Here is a 23,992-nt window from a genome sequence, read left to right on the forward strand (position 1 = left end):
CACTTTTTCCTTATTTCTATATGAAGTGAAAGGTATTGAGCAGTTTGCAGTGAAGACTATGTGACAGTTGTATTCTTTGTTAGTAAGGAGCCTATAATTCAACACAATTGAGTGGATAGACTCAGTTATCTCTGTTCCATAGGTTACACCTAGGCCAAAAATGTCTGCTAGAAGTCAACAAGATATGAGTGTCTGTTTTTTTTTTTAATCATCTTTGAGAGAGGAAGGGAGGTTTCTTTTGACTCAGAGGTCTTCTGGGTGAGGTCTTTGCAACCTTTCTCTTATGACACATTTCCTTTGCCCTTAAGTGTTCTGTGAATGCAGTTATTTTTTCTTTTTTCTTCTTATTTTTTTTTCTGTGGAGTCTCCTTTGAGAATAACAGATACATTTTACACATTCTGAGGAAGGATGCAGTGAATCAGTTTCTGCACTAGGAAAAAGCTGTTTTTCAAAATACGTCCTTTAGCTCTACAAAATACTACATCTTGTAGATCGCTTGTCAGTTTTCAGTAAGTTCTTTGAGGATTATGAAAGCAAGATTTGTTCCACAGAGGAAGGGGAATGCTTTGTTTATTTATTTTTTAAAAATTGTTGAACAGAAATTTAGTGACTGGATTTGCAACCCTTATTTGTTGTTGTTGTTTCTTTCTTCAATTTTAGTGTTCTTTTTTGTGCATTAAGAAGACCTGATATATCAGTGGTGCTTGTTAATTTCAAAGATCCATAGTATTTAACAACTGGGGACATCAAGAGTGTGAGATAATAAGAGTCACTGATGTTGGTGGCCAACATATTAGAACCCTTAGCCAATTTGTGGGATCGCTCAGCAGTATTTTGTGATGGAGACTAGGATATTAAATCTTTCTTAAATATAGTTTTTCACAGAAGCAGTGTTTAGATGCCCAAGTTATGTAATCATACATTAGAAACGTTCCTTTTTGTGTTAAATAGTAAACAAGTAGTCAAGAATGTATAAAATGACCTTTTATAGTTCAAAAATAAACTTAATACTACTTTCTAGAGTTCTTGAGATTATAGTAGTGTAGTACAACTCCTAAGAAAACTTGCTCAAACATCCTCTTTTCTTAATTGTTGTATTATAGTACAATGCCTGTACAATGGCAGAGACTTCTTACACAATTTGCACGAGTCACTGTTTTGATAGGATCTGAGTGATTGAGTCTAACTCCATGTGTTGATATAAATAGAGAAATCCATTTGTAATGGAAATTTTATTAATTATCTGTATGAGGGCCTGCTGTGAAAGTAACATCTTCTATTTTATGATGTGGCCCATGACATAAGAGGCTGATGTTGGTGATATAGTTGTAGAGGCTTAACCTTCCTCCCAGTATTCCATTACCTTTTGTTATTGTGCGACAGATGGCAGCAGAGGGGCAGTCTGACATATGGCATCTGATATGTGTGTGTGAAGCAAAAGTGTGTCACTGAATTCAATGGATAGTGTGTTTCAGAAGTGGTGACAGTGGCTTGAAAGACAAACCTCATTGTTCCAGATGGCCACGGAAAACTGTCACCCCGTAAAATGGAGAGCATCTCAAACAGCTCATTCATGCAGATCAGATTATGACCAGGAAACTGTGTACAGAGCTGAATTTTGCCTTCAGTGCACTAGAAACAATAGTTGTAATGTTGGAATACCTCAAATCATGCAATCAGATGAGTCTCAAGAATGCTTACAAAGGTACTGAAAAAATACTGTATGCAAGTTCATCAGGACCTGTTGAACCAGTACAAGACTGAAGGAGACATCTTCCAGAATCTTATTATTACTAGTGAAGAGACGTGGTGTCACCACTACAAGCCAGAGTCATAATGGCAGTCCATGGTGTGGAGAAATGTGGATTTCACATCAAATAAAAAGATCAAGATGCAGCTCTCAGTGGGTACAGTGATGTGTGCTGTCACTTGGAATAGGAAAGAGGTGATCCTCCTGGATTTCCTGATGAACAGACAGCCATCAACACTGACTGCTACATTACAATGCTGACTAAGCTGAAGGCTTGAAATTACAGAGTCAAGCCTGAAAAGAAGACAAGCCTTTCTCACGCAAAATGATAACACCAGGCTCCACAAGAGTTTTAAAGATGATGGAGCATATTGTCACACTCACATTCGTTTGAATTTGGCACCTTCTAACTTCCATCTCTTTGGGCCAATGAAAGATAGACTGCATGGCAGTGCTAATGACTGTGCTGTCCTAGTAGCTCTGAAACAGTGGGTCACCTCTGCTGGTGCAGGTTTTTACGAACATGGCATGCAGGCTCTTATTAATTACTGGCAAAATGCATAGGTAATAGTGGTGACTGTGTTGAAAAACAGTGTTTTGTAGCTGACAATTTCCTCTGCTCAGTTATTGTGCTCTTTGTATCTGTTGTACTTTCCATGGAAATACGCAAGTGGCATTACTTCCAGAGCAAACTTATTTCTCTGTATTTCACAATAAATTTGTGTAGAAAACACTATTTTGAATGTTGTAGGCTGCAAATATTGTATGGTAATTATGAAACATTTCATTAGGCTTTCAGTATTCCTCTTGCCTTGGGACTTTTATTTCAGACATCCTGTCTGAATTTTATTTAGAAGCTCATTAGTTTCATTTATGCATTTCTGTTGATTTTGAGAGTTCGTGAGTGTGATTCTTTTATTTTATTTTATTTTTTGCTCAACAAGCAGATGAAATTCTTTATAGATTAACGTGATGTGAGAGAAATAACAGTGATTTTTCTCCAGTACCTTGTAAAAGTATTGTTGGGAGGACCGTAGGTTCGTAATACGTAGTTCTGTGAATATCACCTCAAAGCTCAATATAAGTGAAATAAAGTCAAATGCAGAGTATTTTAGGAGAGGAAAAGAAGATAAAACAAGTTGTTATTCTACTCCATTGTGATCTTTTTTATGCCATCTTGCATACCAGTGCTGTTCCCCCCCAGACAGCGTAGAAAGCTTCCTGGAAGGGCATCAAGTGTGCTCAGAGGTATGGACTAGATTAATACAAGGACAACTGTAACTTAAGTAAGCTGTTTCTTCATCTTGAAAGAGTGATATAAAGACGACAAATAGAAATTTGACTGTTCAGCTATTTAACCAGCAATTACTAGAGCAGGTGGGCATCATTTGAAGCTGATAGGAGGCAAAACATGTAAAACCAAAGAATATGGTTGTTCATGCAAATAGTAAAACTCCTTGCCAAGGGTTGATGTGGTGCGAAGGGTTTATGTGGGCTCAAAAGGAAGCTAATGAAATCCTACAAGGAAGAAAAATCTGTTCAGAGTTTTTAAATAGAAATCACACCAGGAGGTAACTAGCTGCAAAACATCAGTAGGAAGGAACATATCATCCCTTTTTTTCTGCTCTCGTGTAGGTATTTGCTACAGCCTGAACAAAACCCTCGATCCAATCCAGTGTAGCTCTTTTTAGAGAAAATTGAAGAAGTTCTAACATAAATCACAGAATCATTGAATTATAGGGGTTGGAAGGGACCTTGAGATCATGGAATCCAACCGCCCTGCTAAAGCAGGTTTCCTAGACCAGGTTGCATAGGTAGGCATCCAGGTAAAACTATTTGGCTCGTGTAATCTGATAGCATCTGGAAAAGTCATTGGTAATATTTACACAGAATTCACTAGAACATCTTATCAGAGCTTTTTTGATAACCAGGCAACATTTCTGTGGTTAAATATGATGTATGTGATTCCAATTCCTAGTCTTTGCGCTCTTTGTTTTGTGGTCTTAAAAGAGTAAAACTCTGCAGAATTAGCTCTTATGTTTTGCCAGTAAATTATATGAGCAATAATAATTTTCCAGAGTGATCCCTTAAGCAACTTGCCTGGTATATGTGTTTCAGCTTAGTACTGTAACTGCAGTGTCATAGAGCTCTAGAGTACTCTGATGGTTTTATTCTCAGCCCTCCTTGGCTGTATCTCAGACTGCACAGAAGCAGGTAGGCAGCTCAAATTGCAGTTGCTGAGAGCTGTTTCATTGATGTCCAGTGCACTCCCACAAATATATGCCAATCATTGACAAAAAACAGCAACATGAAAGATTTGATTCCATTCCATATAAAATCAGCATCAAATAAAGATAATTGTCAAGTGTGTTTATTGATTTAGAGAGGAAGACAAAACAGAAATGGATGAGTAGGTAGTTAGGATGTTTTGCACTTTCTTTTCTCCTTTCCCAAGAACTACACTTGTAGCTTTGTGCTACAGATGTGCTGCTATTCCCAGCCTTATCTCCACAGCTGTTGCTTTTAAGTGCAATCATCATCATCAGTCAGTATCAACGTACAACATTTTTTTTGTTGTTGTTCAGGTAGTTTTTGTTTTAAAGAGAAAAGCAGCTGAACTGTTTCTGTTACTGATGCTTGCTCACTGCTTTCTTCTGTGTTTCTGTGCTTTCTGTGCTTGATGTCCAGATTACAGGTTATTTGAGGAATGGTTTTTTTAGTACACTTCTGCCTTGTGATGTGATGAGGTTATTATTTTGCGTAGCAAGTGATTATATTTTTGCCTTTCAAAGGGTGGCAAGTCAGCTAGATCTCTTATAGCATGATGCTCTCTTGGATCTATGCAGTTTTCCCCAAAGGATAACATTTCTTTATTTAAAATGAGCGTATAAGGGTGGGGTACTTTTTAATGATTTTAAGCTAATTGCCTTATGTTGAAAAAAAAACATTTATAAACTGTTGCCCTTCATAGACATGAAATTCTGTGATTACATACTAAATTAAGTTTTATAGAAACAGTGGTCTTTGTAACTGATCTTAAATCTGTGAAGTTTTATCTATTTAATATTTTCACTGGAGCTGAACCTGACTAGTGCTATCCTATTACATAGTCCATTGTCAATATGTACCATAACCAATTACTAGAAGCACTTGTGAGCAGTAAAGGTCTGTGTTCCTTAAAATGCCCTATATTGAAGTAAATGACTATGAAATTAGAACACGGAACAATTAATTTCTGATTTGAAGGTGATTTGTTCATTTTTCCCCAAAGAGCTTTAAATATGACATTGAGTTAGCTGAATGAGAGGTATCCAGATTTGTTCCTTTCGTGTCTGACAAAACAGTGCTCAGACAAACTTGAAACCAGCCGACAGAACATCAGATAATGTTTGCTGTGCAGTCTGGATGCTTAATATAGCTAGACAAGTGCATTCTGGTTTGGCTAATGATGCAGGCCCAAATTAAAAGAGAGAAAAGTGCAGTCATGGCTGAAGGCTTATCTTGTTGTCGTATGTAGAATCAAATTTAGGAAAATAATATAACAAGCTCAAAAAATGCTCCTAATAAAATGAAATAGTTATATGTCTTCTAAAAAGAAAAACATATCTGAGAAGTTATTTTCAATATAGGCACATTTAAACAAACTGCATTTTAAAATAATTATCAAAAGCTACAGGTAGTTTATTATGCACTGTAGTGACTACTTTCTCTGTATCTTCAGTTAGTGTTGTTTAAGGATATGTTACATTTTAATGTTATATTGCATAATTTTTCTCTGTATCTGTAAAGAAATTCCATGGTTTGTGCAATTTGCCACTTATCCTCCTTAGATCTTCCACTGCCCAACTTCATGCTGCTGCACATTAATTTACTAGCATCATGCATCATATGTAAAAATAATGTTTCAGAAGACATTTCTTTAACTCAAAATTAAGCAATTTATTTCACAGTTTCCTCTGTATCCCTATTTTTTTAACTGATAATTACTTTTTTGTCACCCTTGTCCTGTAATTTTAAATAGCATATGATATCCTAGTGTGATGAATCAATCAAAAGGAATCTTATCTTTCTCAGTTGCAAACTATTTTTTTTCTCTGAAGTTTGGCCAGTGTGAATAAGAATGTTCTTATAGAATTTCAGTGGAAGATGGAGATTTACATATTATCTGGAAGGTGCATGGGGGGGTGACGCTGCCTCTGCTCTGGTCCTTTGATAATCCATCTTTGCTCAGGTCAAATGCATGGTCAATTATTAGGTATCACACTAAACTTAAAAAATTTTAAACCTGCTTCAAAGATACATGTTTTTTAGAGGGAGAATATAGCTTCTCTAGCTTGGGGAAAATGTGGCTTATGAGGAAGTCTACCACGTGACTTTGTTGCATTTTCAGGAGCAGTTACTTTGCAGCTTCATCCAGGAAATGTCAGGTGGGTCCAGTACTGATATTAAGTTCTTGCCTGCTTTAACTGAAGACTGGATTGTGCAAAGTGGTGTTTCACTCTTCAGTGTGGATAGATGGATATTGTAGAGGGATGGGAAAAGAAGACATGTTGTACTAATCCTCAGCGGTCAACTTCCCCGTTCTCTGCAGAACAGTCCAGTACTGCCCTCTAACCTGTGTAGTTAAAAGAACCAAAGCAACCTGAGCTTGCTTTGTCTTTTTATCTCCCTTAGCATGTGTCATATCATAACCATGTAAGGGCATGAGATTTGTTAGACATGAAGGATTCTGACTTAAGATAGCAGTTAATAAAATAACTTTGTTGTTGTTGTTGTTAGAAGAAAACATGCAGCTTGAGAGTTGAATCCTTAGATTATGTACAAGGAAATTCTTGGAAAAGTCTCCTCACCAACATCAATAACATTCCTGATCTTTTGCAATAATCCAGTTGCTTCTGGCTGTGAGATCGTGGATCACCTGCCAGCTGTTTCTGAAAAGATTATGCTACCTGCCTTGGGAATAATACCACAACTTACCATCTGGTGAGATCATGATAGTATCACTTGACCTTCACATGTGGTCTCTGTCAAACACTTCATTGAAAACTGGCAAGACATCAGCGCCTGAACATACTGTTCTGTGAAGCTCTGGATTTTGGCAGGGTTGCAACATTTAGTAAGTAAACTTCATCTGGCTTGCGAGTCACAGACAAATAGAACAGGCTGATGTCATCGTAAGAGTTAACTCCCATTAAAGAGAAAGTATGTGTTGAGTAATTATTAGCTTTGTCAGGCAGATTATTTAGGGGAGACTAATGGACGAGGCAAGACTTCAAGAGCTAGCATTCAGCAAGGAATGAAAAATGACCCTAACACCATGCTTGATTTAGAAACTGAGTTTGCGTCACTTTTCAGATTTCACTTGTAACTCCACCTTTCTTAGATATTAAACAAAATAAATAAATAAATAGACATGTATATACAAGAAAAATTAACTATGTAAATGTGTGCTGTGTAAATGAGGTTTAATTCAGTATCATAGTGGCCTTGTTCTCTGGTCTGTTACTAGCTAAATAAGAAAACAAGTTAAAACATCCCAGATAAATATTATCTACTACAAACTGTTTGCTGATACCTAAAGCTATTTTTACTTAAGTTAATTCATGATTCAGAGAAGCAGGAATGCAAGTCTAGTTCCTCTAACTGCATACCACAGTTTTTTCACCTCTTTAGAGAAAGAACTGTCTTAAGTGTGGGTCACTCGAAAAAATAGGCACCTCATTCTGTTTGTTGTGTGCTCACCATAACTAGAAAGTCATAGCTTAGCAGACCGTCCCCGAGTCCTGCTCAGCAGCATGTTAGTTCCACTTCCAGTCATGGATAGGAAGTGGAGTGTCACAGTGGCAGAGCCCATTCATCATTTTGGATTATAAAAATCTTACACTTATAAGGGGTCAATTGATGTAGAGCCATGTTACACTACTATCCGTAATACCTGATTTTTGATTCTCTACTAGTTTGTTGTTCTACTTTCTTGAGTTCTGAAGGTCATGAAAGTAGGGGCTTTTTGTTACCCTTCATAAGTCCTGGAAGGATCTAGACTGAGTGGAAATTTGCAGGGAACAGTAGGAAACTTGTCGTGAAACAGTCACTTGACTTTCTGCCCAAAATTGGTTTCCCAGGCATTCTGTGTGTCTGCAGGCAGAGTGAACTAATGTAAATGGGGGGAAAACTGGAAATAAGACCAGTTTGTTCTTCTCTAAATTAAAAAAACCTGTGAGGGGTGTTACTTAGGTTTTGGTGCTATTCTAAGTGCTTGAAATTCACATTGACTGTTCCTGTAGGAGAAAAGGAAAACTTAAGCACCAGAGAATTATGTAACTTAGTGGTAGTAGAAATGATGTATTTCTCCTTGTTTCTGGCCAAATATTTGTGACATTGCATTTTGCTTTCTAGACCTATCATGTTTTAGGCTACAACCCATCCTTTTAGCAGAAAACTGGACAGAGATTCAAATGAAATATTGAAGATCTTCAACTGGCTTATGATATCTCTCAGATTTTTAAGGACAGACAAACAGCCCAACTAATCAACCAGAATGTAATCCTAAATGTGAGACAGAGGAAGAAAAGATGATATATAAAATCCTTACACCTTTCCAAAGGCACTACTGGCTCAAGGATCTATGACTGATACTTATCTAATTCATTCATAAAGTTGCCATAAGAATATACAGCATCAGTCCTACTGTGTATTTTTAACTTTTATTAGTGCTCAATTGTTCTTCTCAAGTATATTGTTCTTGCTAAAAGATAAGCACAAACATGAAAAAAAGGATATTTTTGCCTTTTTTCTTTATTGTCCATATCTATGAGAAAAATCAATCTTAAAACCACTACAAACTGGTATGCTATTAAAATATGATTTTTAACCATCTGAGGATTTTTTGTTCCTTAAGACATAAATGAGGAGGATTATATTGTATTCAGAGAAACAGAGGAAGTTTAATTCTCTGCCAAAACAAACATCCGCAGACTTGTGTAGTCTACATGTTTCAATGCATGTGAAAATATTTGGTGCTGTAGAGTGACTTCCTTGAGTGGAAATAATATTCCAGCTAGTAATGAGATTTTGCAAAAGAAGGAAATCACAACTATCTTAGTAATTTAACATCTCAGATTTGTTTATGGATAGTTTCCTGCTTGACACATTTAGCTTAACAAGTTAAAGTGTTTAAAGAAGATTAGAGTTACATTAATTTTTAACTGCCCTTGACCATGATGTTAAGAAAGGGTGTGTTCAGTAAAAACAGATGGAAAAATGAGCTTGCCCCTTCACCTCGTGGTGGCTTTCTTCTGTCAACTGATTTAGCTTTCTGTTGCCAATCAACTGAGTATTCAAGGACATCCTTTACTTTTGTCTTTTTTATTTTATGAATTAAAAAAAAAAAAACAACACAAGAATATAGCAATTTCTGTAGAATTTAGTGATACTAAGCTTTTTATCTGTTATTAATACTGAGATGCTTTTATGGTCACAGCTGCAGTTTTGGTAGTGACTGTTAAGTTTCATTACAAAATTAATGCAAGAGTTATATAGTGTGAGAAATTAATTTTGAAATTAGATAACATAAAACTGGGCAATATTATACAATATTTTGTGGCATCTAATGAAAATAATAATGGTATTTTCAGAATAGAACTACAGCTTGCACCCTTGTTACAAGCCTGACTTCTCAGTTTGACATGGTGACTGAACCCTTCTAGCAGAAAAGCAGCTCAGAAACTGAGGCCAAGAGTATGGCTGAGGCGTGAGCCAAACTGTCAGTTGAGTTAGCTGGTGTTGGGTTGGGCAGTAGCTTTAGGATTTCCCTATGTAGGTATGTGCCGTGTGAAGCTGGTGTATCCAGAGTAACACAGTATACTGGGAGTAGTCAATCCAAATGTCAATCCTTTTTAGCAGGATTTATTTCTTTACTTCCTATTGCTTCTTTAAAATTCTTCCTTTAAATTTATTACTATTCATTTCTTGTTGGGTTTGTGAGATTGAGAACTAGGAAATCAAGATGTTCAAAATGTAAATGCACGATCCAGAGAAATCGCTTGCTAGTTTCTGAAAGTGTAATCATTTATATGCTGTTTTTTTTTTATCAAAATGACAATTTTTTCAAAGAATATGTTCTTTAAATCTGTTTCCATGTGCCAGGTTGTGAGTATCTGTGTATATGTTACTTTTACAATATGTTGTTGCATTGCATGGGATTTTAGCAGGCATTTTAAATATCCCACCACTCATATACAATCTGCAACATAAAGACATGTTTTTGGGAAACATCAGACTGCCACTTTTGAATGCCATTTGTAACATGCGCAGAGTTCAAAAATTCAGTGTTCAGTCAGCTGAAATGTGGTACTGCCCAATAAGGAAATAAGGTTCAGTGCTAAATAGACAGTTTAATATAGGGTAACTGTCAGTGATTGGCCACGAGTTGTTTGTAAGTTCCATTTCTTTGGGAGTTCCCAGAAAATCTCTTTGTCAGTTTATGCTTAATTTCAGTGAAAAGCCTAATAATGTATGACTGGTCCAGGGAATATTAGATATATGAGTGAATGTTGTTTAAGTTAATGTTCAGTTGGGACTTCTTGTGGTTTATTGTGCTAGGCGTGTTAAAGAATCTGTTGCCCTGTGAAAGCTCAGAATTAGCTGGATAGAGTAGCTTTTATATCATCAAGTGTAGTGGACAGATTCATGTCTCTGTCCTGCAGCTGAAATATTTATCTCTCTAATTTTCCTAGAATGGCTTCTCTTGGATCAAAATATTTTTTCTCAACTGTTTTAAATTATGCACAAAATCATAGCAAAAATATATTTAAAAACTCTCAAGCCATAAATCTTACTAGCATACCAGTCTACCACTTATCTTTCATTCAGTGCGAAAAAGCATCAGTGCAGTTACATTTATATCTAGAAAGTGGTTAGTAATGATTGTCTTTTTATTTCTAGATCTTAGTGTGAAATTACTCTTGTTTCAAGATTTTGTACAGTTCTTTGTGAGGAGAAAAGGGTTGGGATAATCCCACACATAGATGGAGGTGATACTGTTATTTGTTCAGTTAAAAGCTAACTCTCAAAATTTTCTGTTACTTCTAGTTAAACGCTCTTGTAATTGAGTAGGCATTTTGACCCACACAGTATCATGATCAACAGGTGTGTCAGAGTCTGGCTTGCTTAAATCAATGTCTGTGTCATGTCCATGTTGGATGACATAAATCAGTTCGTAGTTAAGACATTACTGTGATTGAATCCATGCGTGTTCTTCCAGTCCTTTGTATTTACTTTTAAAAATAAGTTCTAGAGATAATCACTGTTTCCCTGAACAACGTTTTATATACAAGTGAGACTGAAGTCACAACAATACAAACATTCTGTAAAACAGTGAAAGATCCTGACTTGTGACATTGCATTAAAAAAAAGGTAAATGAGCAAGAGAGTATGTGAGCTTACTTCACACATTTTATGTAATTTGCTGTAAAACAGTTGAATGTGCTGAGCTATCATAAGACATCCTTTACATTCAGTCCGTAGTCCAAATATTATTCTTTCAATGATAAAATGCATGCATTGTCTGTTTCTAGGATGTTTAAGCAGAAATAAAATTGTTTAATGGTGATTTTGATAAAAAATCAAACCATGGAAAATTGTTAGGTTTTTAAGTTTCCATTTTTCCTGGTCTATGTCAAAGTGATAGGAGTGAGAGTGAAAGGAAAAATCTGTTGCTGTAAGACAAATGTTTCTTGTTTTCATGAAAGTACTAGAAAGAGTAGTTTGGATTTTGAAATGCAAACTGTGCATTTTTCTTCAACACTGCTATCACATGTTGCCTGGGTCCACTGAGAGGGTTTCTTCTAAGGCACAGTTAGAACAGTTTGTACTGGATTATGATTCCTTGAGTGGAAACCTTGTTAATCCAGAAAGTAACTCAAGAAGATTCTGTTCGCTTTTAACGTGCAAGCCCAAGGGAATCTATGGGAATCTATCCATTGCATTTTTTAGCTTGATCGCTTCTTGTGTCCTTAGTTGTGCTTCTAAGCTGGAAAAATCTTCACTCGGCTTTTTTCCAGGTTCTTTCTCAGTCCTTTAGAAAGTTTGTGTCTGTTCTCACTTCTTCAGCCCAAACATATCTCTTGGTAGAAGGAAGGTAACGTGTCTCTTCCTTCTGGTCTTTGTGTCCCAACACAGTAATTGTTGAAGATTATCCAGTCTCTCACATCTATTCAGTCAATGGATAAAATGTGTTACTTGAAAGGCTTTAGTACACAGAAAGCTCCAAAGGTGGCCTTCAGCATCCAATTTTAGAAGCTTTCACCTCAAACCCACAAAACACTGCTGGGTGTCTAGTATTAGCCTACACATTTTTACCTGCTAGTATCACCATTTTGAAGTAAATCCCTAGTTCATACTTCAATTGGCAAGATAAAACTGAAGTACGTGCAACATTGCTGTATTTTGTTATTTAATGAGGACACACTACAGGCATCTTTCAAGGCTGAATTAAGCCTAGGCCCTTGTTCTCTAACATCTGTAGCAAGTGCTTGTGGGCTACCCTTACCAGGCCAGAGATGTGGATGTGTGATTCTCCAAATGTGGTGTTGCAGTCTTAAATTTGTCTTTGGAAACAGCACAGTGAGATTTCTTTTCTGGTCAATGTAGTCATCAAGAAGACAGAATATATAGCCAGTGTCAGCAGGTGAGTTGCAGAGCTAGAGGATGCTGGAGCACAAGGGAGCAGAAATCATCGATGCGGTGTCTGGATTCCAGAAGGAAGCTGTTTGGGGATCATTATGCCTGCTGTATATTTAGGCTCAAGTTGGTCTGTGAGTAAAAGGAATGTGGTATTTGTGAAAATAATGACTTAGCAAATAATTACACAGATAAACGTTACTATTAGAAGACATTTTTTTTTTTTTTTGCGGGGGAGGGGGCTGACCTATAAGTCAAGACAAGCAAGGCAAGGAGTAGAGATCCCACTGGAAGTTTATCTGAGCACCTCCTTTTCTTTCAATACTTAGGCTTTTGTTTCCTTTGATCTCCATTTATAGTTTTCATTATACCTTATTTGATGCAGTGTAACCCAGACAAAATTCTGAAATCTTATGCATTAAAAAAAAAATCAATTTATACATTCTCTGATACTATTTCCTGAGCCCTTTTGCAAGTTATGTGACTGTTGTGTGCTACTGATGGAAATTTTCTAGCATCTTTTACGTAGGGTACCTTTCCTCCTTTCCTTTGGCACTCCTCGTGACATTGTTTTGTACTAAGTATGTTCTGAGCCCTCCAATTTGAACGTAGGTTTTGAACTTAAACAGAAAGAAGCCGCATTCAGAATGTTCCTCAAAATTTTGTTTGCAGTATTGGATGTGTTTTTCAAACAGCATGTGAGCCATGATATGAGGCTGCCCAGTGGGGCTGTTGTGTCTCTTTGGAGATATGCAAGGCCCGCCTGGACGCCTACCTGTGCAACCTGGGCTAGGGAGCTGCTTTAGCACGGTAGTTGGACTCGATGATCTCTGGAGGTCCCTTCCAACCCCTACAATTCTGTGATTCTGTGATATGAATTTAAAGGTTTTTTTTTTTTCATTGTATTTACTGTCATCAGCATGGAAACAAATTGCACTGTCAGATTTTCACCCACTTCATCTCTAGTTCAGTCGATAGTATCAGTCAGAGAACACTTAACTTTGTAAGTGTTGCATGATTTGAAGATCACCTAATACTTTCCTCTAGTTCCTTAAAAAATGATAGATAGTTGAAGGTGCTAAGAATTGGAAATACTGTTACACTCAGAGAGGGGGTCCTGTAAGAAAATTTGGATGGAAAATTACTTCAGATAATGTTGTTAAGGCTTGATTTCTTTTTAAAAGAAGCAGCCAGCCATAACAAATTATTTTCAAGTTCTATTGTTTTAGTATATACAATTGCAAGAAGGAAACAGAATATTCTTTGTGTTTTCTTAGTAGTGATGTTTAGCCTCATATATTTATTGAGATTAGCTTTAAAGAACTACTAACAGTTCCTTACAACCTGTTCTTGAACTTGGCACTTCTTACATACCTTGCAGTCTGTATAGCTTTCAGCATTGTTCATCTTCTTTTAGTGTTTGTGAAGTATGCTGTTCTTAGCTGACCATACGATAAAAGTTTTTGTGTGTATTTGCTCAAACTTTCATTATTGCAGTTGTGTACTATCTATTCTTTCGCCTTTTTTAAGCAGTAGCAGTTTATTCATCCGTACATGTTCCTCAGAAGGTTCCACTAATTAAGAATACATATAGCTGATATTAGTTGGCTTCTGTCAAGAGTTCTTTCTTCTTTTTAACATCATAATGTATCTTACAAAAATTCGGTTATACCAGACTAATATCCTTCACCCTTCTGGTACTTCAGAGAGGGTTGGACTAGTTATCTCTATCATTTCAAATGGAAAAATATTATTCTTTCTGCCTTGATTCTTGAAATTTTCTACGTTTATCATTTGAATCATGAGCAATCCATTTTTTATTTTCAAGTAAAGTGACCTTTCTGCTTAGAGAGACATAAGTGAATCTGGAAGCTAAAAAATGCTATTAAATAGCTGCAAAAGTCATGGCCTGTACTCATCAAGTTTTGGGGAAATTCTAATTCTGCCTGTCTCTCAGATGATTCTTTGTAGTTACTGATTTTGGACACGACTCAGATTTTAATGTTGAGTCTCATCCCTACTTCAGTAATTTTCTCTTTTTTGTAAAGCACCATCCTAAAGAATCAAGTATTAAAAGCTTGAATGTATTTGGTTATTCTAAAAGGCAGAGCAGAGAACTGTGATTTTTTTTTTCTAGGTGTCTTTTTGCCAATATCCTAAGCAAGCGTGAAGAATGCAGAATTAAGTAGTTGTCCTCCACGTAATTCCTAGTCTGCAAAATTAGAGCCTGATGAGTCTGTTTCACTGAACAGAACTCCCCTACTTTATTCAGCTGTATGCTGGATGTTTTGGTACTGTAATTTTTTTTTTTTGTTGTTTAAATATCAAATCCATCTCTAGTCAGTTATAGTCAGTTTCTAACAACTAGCAGGCAGTTTCTTGATCAGGAGTGATGCCCCATATATAACTTTTAAAATTTGTATTAACGTTTTCCTAAGAAACTCAGTTTTTGCTGTACCTATTTCTGAATGTTTGGCCTGGTGCTCTTTTCTGAAGAGAAGGATTTTTTTTCAAATTCCATGAAATTTTGGCCAACATTCTTGGCCACTAATTATGCTTAGTTTTAGCTAGATTGACCTTGCTGGCTCTTGTCACATGCGGTGTCCAATGGATATTTAATACAAAATATAGAAGCAGTCCCTGGTAAGAGGTCCCAAAGCCAGGACACCTTTCCTTACCCACCCTCTGTCCCTGTTTGCTGGAACCTGCAGCCCATCCTGTTTAATGTGCTGTAATGGCAGTGCAGTTACTACCAAGTTTCTCCATGTGCAGGATGCCAAGTACAGGTAGAGAGCACCTGTATGTCCTGTGGCACAGTGGTTAGAGCATTGTCCTGCAGAGTGGTAATTGGGTTTCTTGTTTTACAAACTAGACCCTTCCTGAGGCCTTTTGAAAAGGAAGGCTAAGCGTGGGAGACTCTGTTCTTTGTAGAATGTGTTTAACCTCAGAGTTCCCACTCAGCCTAGGAAAGGACACATACAAATGAATGCTTTTCCTCCGTCTCTGATAATAGCTTTGAGCAGTGTGAAGCTACTATTCATTTTATGAAATCGCCCACAACAAATGTATTTTAAGTGTTCACTAGGCTTTGGGATTAAGGGAATGATTATTATTATTTAGGCCTTCGTAACATTAGAAAAGTGCCAGGCAGTTCTTTATATTGGGTACATTCAGCTGTGTAGGTTATCGAGATGAGCAGAGCAGTGAAGCGATATGAGGGAAGACTGAGGAATGCTAACAGCATGCCATGTGTGGGCAGCTTCCATTACCCTCTGCCTCAGCTGTGCCTGGTTCTGTCTAGTGTTCCTGGTACTTTTCAAATATAAAGTCGACAGATTTTCATACATGCTTTTTTTTTTTCTCTTTTTTTTTAATTATTCTTCCAGTGAAAGGAAACAGAGCTATGTTCCAACAATCAACAGAAAATATCATTCAATGAGGTGAAATCCAAGTCACTTCTAATAACATTTTTTATATTATAAAAAGCATTGTAAACAGTAATGAAGTTTTGGCTGGCCAACCAGCATGTTGCAACTTTTGAAAGCAGAGGTGTTACAGATCATTGGAACTATGTCTAAGAAGTCCAGTAAACATAAATGGAGTACAGTATCATCTCTTATTATTACACAAGCAGACCTTACATTTTGATTCTCTTCTCACAAGTCCTGAAGCATCATTTTGCGAGGAAAATGAATGAAATGAGAAAGTGTTTATTCCCTTCATATACAGTCTGGAGTATTTAACCATAATTTAAGATCTGAAGAAACCAATGGTAAAAACAAGAGTATGCTATGAGTTAAGCCTGTCATTACACGTAGTGACATACTGTGCATTGCTCTCCAATCTCCTTCTACAAAAAATATCTAATGAAACATACTGGTAGTTCTGTTGTGACATTTCTTTGCAGTTTGACTCTTTCATTCTCTGAGCTTCTCTTCAGTTTTATCAGTCTCCTGTTGTCATTGTGAATACTTAAATGTTTTGATGCTGCTGTGTGCTAAATAAATTAGGTCATGTGACAGTCACATTTATCGATAAGAAAACGCAAACACATCTTTGCGTATTTTTTTGACTTTACTAGGTTTCACAAGGAGCATCTCTAAACGATCTACAGAAAAAGAAGAGGCGTGCACCTCTTCCCCCGGCTCAGTCTGCTCCACCTACTCCTGCCATGCCAAATAGGAGGGAAGAGATGGAAGACAAGAGGAAGAGCACAATGGGTGAGAGACATTCTTTTCTCTGGTGTAATTCCATGCATGTGCCTTCAGCACTCAGTGTTCAGAGTTTTCTTAATTCTGTTGTGCTGTGAGTTTGGCAATTTTATAACCTGGGGGAAAAAAAGAAATGCATTTACTCTACAGAATGAAAGTCTGGAAGTAAATGTTTGTGTATTGCCTCTTGTTTTAATGGCACCATTCAGAGGACTATGGAGTAGTAAAACATAGATGACCCTGTGGAGAATATGAATGTTTGGTACAAGTTAGATGTTACAGAGCGTTTGTTCTGGGCCTTTTCTGTGCCTCTAAGGTCATGGTAGTTTTGCTAGTAAAAGGGAAATGAGGAAATAGGCTGGACAACTCTGAATCCATCCGAAGCCATGGGATTCTACTAGAACTTAAGTACAGTCAGGCTTGTTCAGGTTCTCCTAAATGTCCCTAAAACAGGAAGACATCTTCTTTTCATGTAGTCCTCCAAGAGTTTGATATCAACTCACTAAGTTCAGTGAAGTTTTTATTTTGAATCTGTTCCTTGATTTTTTTTTAAATTAATTTCTCCTTAGTCTTTAGCTAGAAGAAAAGAACTGGTGCTTTTAAAGGAATTCCATATGTAGCTGGAGTCAGTAAAGGAACTGTGGTCTTCAGCTGCATTTGTCACATTCACTATCACACAAGAAGACTGAAAAATGTTCTCCCAGACCTCTGTTGTTATCTGACTGCAAGCTCATTCAGGTCGGTGGGGGCTTTGTCCAAGTGAGGACCCCAAGATTACGCTTTTAGCAAACAAAGTGATTTTATAATGGGTAAATATATGAGATAATAACCCCACATATTGGAACTCGTTTTTCAGTACATTAAGAGAATCACTCTTTAAGTGCTGTAATGCACTCAGTGCACTTCAGTTCATGCCTTTGACCTCATGTTCCATAAAGTGCCTAAGACATACAGATATGACATCCTGTCATACATAATTGCTTACATTATGAATGCCTCACAGTTTAGAAAGAAACTTCTTGGCTTTGTTCCAACACTTATTTTCAGTAAATGCTTCACATTTAATGCCTCAGCATTTATGCAGCAGCGGGAGTCCATTATCTTGTGACATTCTCGACTCCATTGACATCTCTTATTTAAACCCCCCAAGGGGAATCTAATATCAATGCTATATAATACAGGCATTTTCAGCAAATAGGCTTACTTTTAACTATTGCTGATGTCACAGCCTGACTCTTCTCATGTCTTGCCCTATTGCAAGCCAATGATTGATAACACTTGGTGCTTTAACTTTTTTTAAGTGTTAATTTTATTTTGTATCAGTGCTCAGAATGTTGCAGCTGAAATAAAGCAGAGCAGAACCACTTCTGGTAGTTCAGTACTGCGTAAGTACTTGCTGGCCAGACCATTGATGCAGGGTTCTTTAGTATCGTTTACTTTAGCAGAGCCTTATTAATTTACACCAAGGAAGAGCTCATCCCACAGTAGCTCAGTCCTCAGTGCTTCTCATTTTCTGCTACTTTCTTGAATGAATGTGTTCATTAACAAGAAGAAATGTTATAGCAAAGGAAGATTGGTAAAACAGCTTCTCTTTTAGGCCCTTGGAAGAAAACGATGAGAAAGCACAGATGGCTCTGAAAGCAGGAAAGAAAAGCTGTGAAAAAAGCAAGACAGTAGTGAGGGGGAAATGTGCTGTGAGAAATAGGCAGCCTCATGATGAAAAAGGATTAAAGCTACCTGTGCATCTCCCATCTTAGCCTCATGAATCCAAGCAAAAGATCCTATTTAAAATATTCTCAAACAGACAGATGGGGAGCACTTCAGTGTTCAATACTGAGTCACTTGTTCTGATCCCAAAGCATTGTGCTGTTTTCTCAAAGCAGTTTAAAAGAGTCTGCATATTGGCAGCATTTAATTGTGTCTAGGAGTCTCTACGTACTCCTAACTAGTAATGATAATGGTTTAATCTTTTTTCCTCACTCTTGGTGCTACTCCCTTTCTCAGCAGCACTAGAGCATGTGCCTCAGAGTGCAGTAGCAGTGAGAATGGAGTAGGCTAGTGGTCCATCTGAGCCAGTATCCATTTTCAGCAGTTAACAGTTGCAGATGCCTAGGGCAAGGTATGAGAGCAAAGCAACCAGACAATTCTGTTTCCTCAGCTTGCTTTAAGCATCTGAGAACATTTTGGATTGCAATAGCTCTAGGTCTATGCACTACAAACTGGCTGCAGCTTTTCAACACCACAGCTTAGTGCAGTGATGCGTATCTATCTAGTTATTGCGTGTAGTGTTGGAATAGGCTCCCAGTCAAAGTTATGAGTGTTTCCTTTGATAGCTTAGCTTAACAGTTTTGTTAAGAATGACTTAATCAGCTGCTTCCTCTCAAGAGATACAAAATGATACAAAAACTACCTAGAAAAAGAAAAACCTGTCAAGGTACCTGCTTAAAAATACTGATTTCAGGCATTTTCCTTTTTCTCTTATGGAGTGCGGGAAATAGTCGCATAAAGTATCATAGAGGTCAGCAAATACATTCACTTTGATATTTAGGGGTAATAAAACCTTTTTCTCATGTTTCGTTTCCTTATGTAGCCTTTTTTTATTTTTATTTTTTGCCTTTTTTTCAGATATTTTTCTCCTTCCTTATATTTGGCAAAATATATATAAAGATATCAACTGTTAGTTGTGATGTGCACGTATGTTTTGGGCCTGGTTCTAGTCTCATTGATGTAGGAGTCCAAGCTTTTTCTTCTCCCTTAATTACCTGGGGTTAAATGAGAGCAGAGTTGTATCCAGAGAGACTTTGGATATGGGTAAGGGAATATCAACGTATGTTATAAAAACACTAAGCACAGCAATTTTTGTCATGATGCTGAAGTAACTAGTCAATTGATCCCCTTAGGTGATGGACGGCAGGTGCCACAAAAGCCTCCTAGGGGCCCAACTCGTGGCCCACCTCAGTTAGTGATACCCCCACCCCCACCTTACCCTCCTCCTGACAGAGACAATATGGATCCAGCAGTCTCTTACAGAGAAGCAGATGTTACAGCAGCAACAAAACTGGTACCTAAACGTATGTTTCAGAATATATATATTTGCATTTCATCTCTGTTGATGATTACTCTCAGGGGTAGCTTTTCCAGACTTTCCTCTCTGTACATATGTGTTTGCTTTTTCTCTTTTTTTCCAGCCTGTTGTCTTTTGGAATGCCCAATGCAGTGTAACTAATTAATGCAAAGTAAATTAAGCACTTGTTTGCAGGCAGGTTTGCTAGAGATCCCTGGCCGTTAAAAACATTTAAAAACAACCGTCAAAACGTGAATTCTCCCAACTGGAAGCAAAGATTCATTGCCTTGTATTAATTCTCTGTCTTTGATTTTCTGTACTAACACTTTCTGTCTCTGCAGAGAAAAATTCCTTTGGGAGTCAGTAGGTCTGTGAGTGTAGGTTGAAAACTGCAGGGTGTCTCCCTTCAGGAAAATTAAACCATTTACACGAGCTGTATGTTGTTAAAGGCCTTCCTGTCCTAATGGATACATCTTCCTTGACATCTCTGGATACTCTTTTGTGTTCTCTTCCCCTCAGGGCATAACTGTTATCAGACAAAAATAATAAGATAGTTTCCACATCCTTGGGTATTTGTGAAAAGCATGTTTTCGTTACTTTTTCATGCTTATCCATTGACTGTCTTTAATTCTTTGTACACGATCCAAGTCTTTGATCATGTAGCGTGTTCCCCGTGGGCTTGACCTGCACACCCATGGAGATCTTGTAAAGGCAGCAAAGCTCTGGATACTATGGCATCACATGGACACTTCTTTGAAGATTAGGAGTCTGTCTCCGAACCATGGGATCGAGAAATGCATCCATTAGCTGCTAATTTGAGAATGTCTTGGAAAAAAACCTTTTTCTTTACTGAAATTACTCTACAGGTAGCAGTTACTCTGACACTTTAATGTTAGTGGTTTTGCTGTTCAGTACCAACTAAATCTATAGCATTGCTTTTCTTTCTGTGCCAGGGAAATAATGACTACTGAGTTTTATTGTGGGGAAAGAAAAAAACCGAGGAGATCCATACTAACAGAAAACCTGACTCTTATTGAGGATTAACCCTAATTCATTTGTTTACCAACACATGCACAGAAATCATATCATACCTGAAATCCTTTTTTGCTAGATACCATCAGCTTGCCTACAATATTTTCTTTATTAAAATCTGTTGTGGCCTTCTTTACATTAATATTTCTGCTTCATTTGAGTTTCTACCAGTCCAATATTTTGCAACGCTTTCCTGATCTGCCTTGGTGATCAAATACACTTTAATCAATGCAGCTCTGATATTATCAGCTTGATCATTTGCTCTTAAACAAACACAATATCCTAGCCAAAATCATTTGATTAAGCTTGTACATGGAAACGTAATGTGAGCTTTTATTATCCTCAGTTTACTGAGAGCAAAGCAATAGTGTTTAGTGGATATTTATTTTAGACATAAAGCATCAGTGTTGGAGAGGGACAAGTTCAGTTTTATAATTATGCTGTACTCTACCTAGATAGAGCTGTGCATATAGATTGACAGGAGAGAAATGTGTATAGATGTACACATGAGAGTAAGCAGCACATATGATGTATGCTAATTACATTGCCTAATTCAATTCCAAAAGGAGGTTATATACCTTAGTGACTGAGTGGTATAAGAACAGGGTTTTGCAATGATGGTTTTTATTGCCTGAGAATGCCTCAAGCATTGCAAATAGGACTTTGGCGGTAGATTCAAAGAAGAACAAAGTTTTCAATCTTCCTGACTCTAACCTCAGTAAATGTGTTTTCTCATAGAGCAAGGTGGGAAGGAGGATAAGCTACTGATGCCAGATATTGATGAAAGGCATATTTGTTCTGAAAACATTCTCAAAACAGCTTTCTTTGATGATGATTGTGGTCTCCTTTTGCTGAGTGGGTGACTGTCAGCAGCAATTTGACAAGATGTGATTCCCATTCAGAAATTATAATTATGTGATCGTGTGGAGTTTAAATTCTTGTTTCTTATGATCTGCCGTAGTTTGTGAGGTACTGTGCCCCACCCCTCGTTCCTTCCCAGCAGACGCACAGTTGTCCCATTGTGCTCTGAGAAACCCATGTTAAGGAATTTTCATTTCATAGAGGATGTTGGTAATCGCTCTTCATGGAGTTTTCCAAACTTAGGTAGAGCATAAGTCATTCATGAATAGGGCTTTTGCTAAGACATTTGGGCTTTTCTGGATTTAGTGGTAAGAGTCGCTCCCACTAACAGCAGTGCAATTGTTTCAACTGGATTTTGGTTTTTAAACTTTTAGTTCTTATTACATGAGATTTCCTGTTAATTTTGGTCTTGTTGACCCTTAGGTGCATGTTGTATGCATGTTTAAAATGATATGTTTACAGTATCCTGTCTTCTTCCTTATCTTACTAATCAGAGTTTTCATGGCCTGTGACTGTACAGTTAACTGTGCTTTGGTAGTACAGAAATTGAGATTGTCACCTCTTTTGCATGGCTTTGGTTGTATCATACATCACCTGAAAGTCTCAATAAACTGGGTAGTACCAGATGCATTTTAAGAAACTGAGTAGAAAGAACCCTTGTCCCATATCTATTTATTTATATTTCATTATGTCATTGATATTGTAAGCCACTTGATAAAGCTGTGACTGTTTCACAATTTGTTTCTTCAGTCACCTTGGATATGTATCTAGTCTTTCACAGTCAGTAGGGATAGTCTTTTGAGGGCTGGACTTTGTTAAAGCAAAAGCAGGTGCAGAGACTCAGAGAGAGAAAACTACTATGTGGTTCTAAGTTAATTGAGAACTGGAGGTTGCTGAGTGGGTGATTTTGCTGGCTTATCGTAATGCAGTGATGCAGAAGGAGTCTTTCAAGTGGCCCAGTCTTCTCTTCCTTACAGATATGTAAAACAAAATCGGTAAGGATGACGTAGGAGGCTCATACCACCATCACTCCTTATACTTGTCCATCCTGATCTGAAGAAAAAGACTGAATCTTAAATATCATCTATCTTGTACTTTCTAGAGAATTTAAATTCAGGCCGAGTTAAGCAAAGTTTGTAGATACGTTGCATATTGGTAGGTGCCACACTGTTGAGATTGTGTTAGCTTATACCTGAACCCAGGGAGTCAGTCTCACAGCATCTGTGGAATTCAGAATTTCAGTACACGGGCCCATGTAGCAACACTTCCTATGGGCATCTGGTTCTTGGAGGTTACTGAGCATGCTAGCCATTTTGTTGTGGTTCCTACACAATATTCATAATTTTATTGTTTTACTCTTTTTTTCCCCCAACAGTTTATTGTTGTGCATCATTCCCTTCATACACCAAGCGCGTCTGACAGACCCTCTTCCTATGACCTTCATACCTCTGAACCTCCTGTTGCCTCTGCTACCCTGATTCTTCTGTTGCCTTTCTTCCTCCTCTGCTGGAAACCAACCTTTTTTTTTTTTTTTTTTTTTCTGACTGAAATTTTGGCTTCCTTTCTTTTTGAACTTGCACATTCTCTTTTAATATACTATTGGTTATTTTTGGCTGTGGTTCATTTCATACTCATTTGTGAGATGTATGCTCCAGAACTGAATGCTGTGTTACATAAATCTATATATCAGCCTCAGAGGTGTTATCTGTACATTTGTCTGTTCTTTTTTGAAGGATTCTCTTTACTTGGAGTCATGGTTTAATTTGATTTGGTGTTTCAAAGAGTGTGTGGCATGGGGGGAGTGGAGGAGGGAAAGGGCGTCTCCAAATACTATCTAAAGATTTCATGAAAACTTCCTAAAAACATTTTTCTTTTTTTCTATTAGCCTAGGTATAGCATTTTACATTCTCAAATCTATCTTATTTTTCCTTCATTTAGTATGTTTTGTTCTTTGAAACAAAAGTAGAACTTGGCATGGCCTAGTCAAGTTGATGTACAGGATTCTTTCTATATCTTGGCTATCATTCAAGGTGTGAAGAAAAAAATGAAAGATCTGTCTGATTACAAGAAGCTTAAAAATAATACTAAGAATCAGTACCAAATACACTGATTCATAGGCTTTACTCGTGCTTTCATCCCAGTGCTTAGTATGATTAATTTTATCTTGATGTTGGAGTCATCCTATGGCAATCAAGGTGTGTGTTCTATTTCTGTAACAGACGAGGCAAACACTCTTTGCTCAAGATAATTCTCGTTCCACAGCTCACCTTTTTACAGTTGTAATAGGAATATTCAGTGAGTTATAATTAAAATATCTGCTGTAGGATTCTACTCACCAAAAATTTATTTACACTGAAGAGATTTCTTCGTGTGAGTGGCCCATGAGGCATATA

General features: G+C 37.2%; 1 protein-coding gene across 4 annotated transcripts in view; it reads left to right on the forward strand.

The window, feature by feature from the left end:
• COBL (cordon-bleu WH2 repeat protein) overlaps positions 1-23,992 on the forward strand; it is a 146,783-nt gene that overhangs the window by 81,039 nt on the left and 41,752 nt on the right. For 3 of the 4 annotated variants that reach the window (XM_065751711.1, XM_065751712.1, XM_065751713.1), the window contains 2 exons: positions 16,513-16,651; positions 19,543-19,713. In XM_065751711.1, the coding sequence (XP_065607783.1) occupies positions 16,513-16,651; positions 19,543-19,713 (310 nt within the window). The remainder of the gene's footprint in view (positions 1-16,512; positions 16,652-19,542; positions 19,714-23,992) is intronic. The other variant, XM_065751714.1, reaches the window with a different exon arrangement.

The sequence above is a fragment of the Cyrtonyx montezumae genome, unplaced genomic scaffold, assembly GCF_038088225.1.
Source record: "Cyrtonyx montezumae isolate F1298 unplaced genomic scaffold, pur_monq_1.0 scaffold_8, whole genome shotgun sequence".
Taxonomy (NCBI): Eukaryota; Metazoa; Chordata; class Aves; order Galliformes; family Odontophoridae; genus Cyrtonyx; species Cyrtonyx montezumae.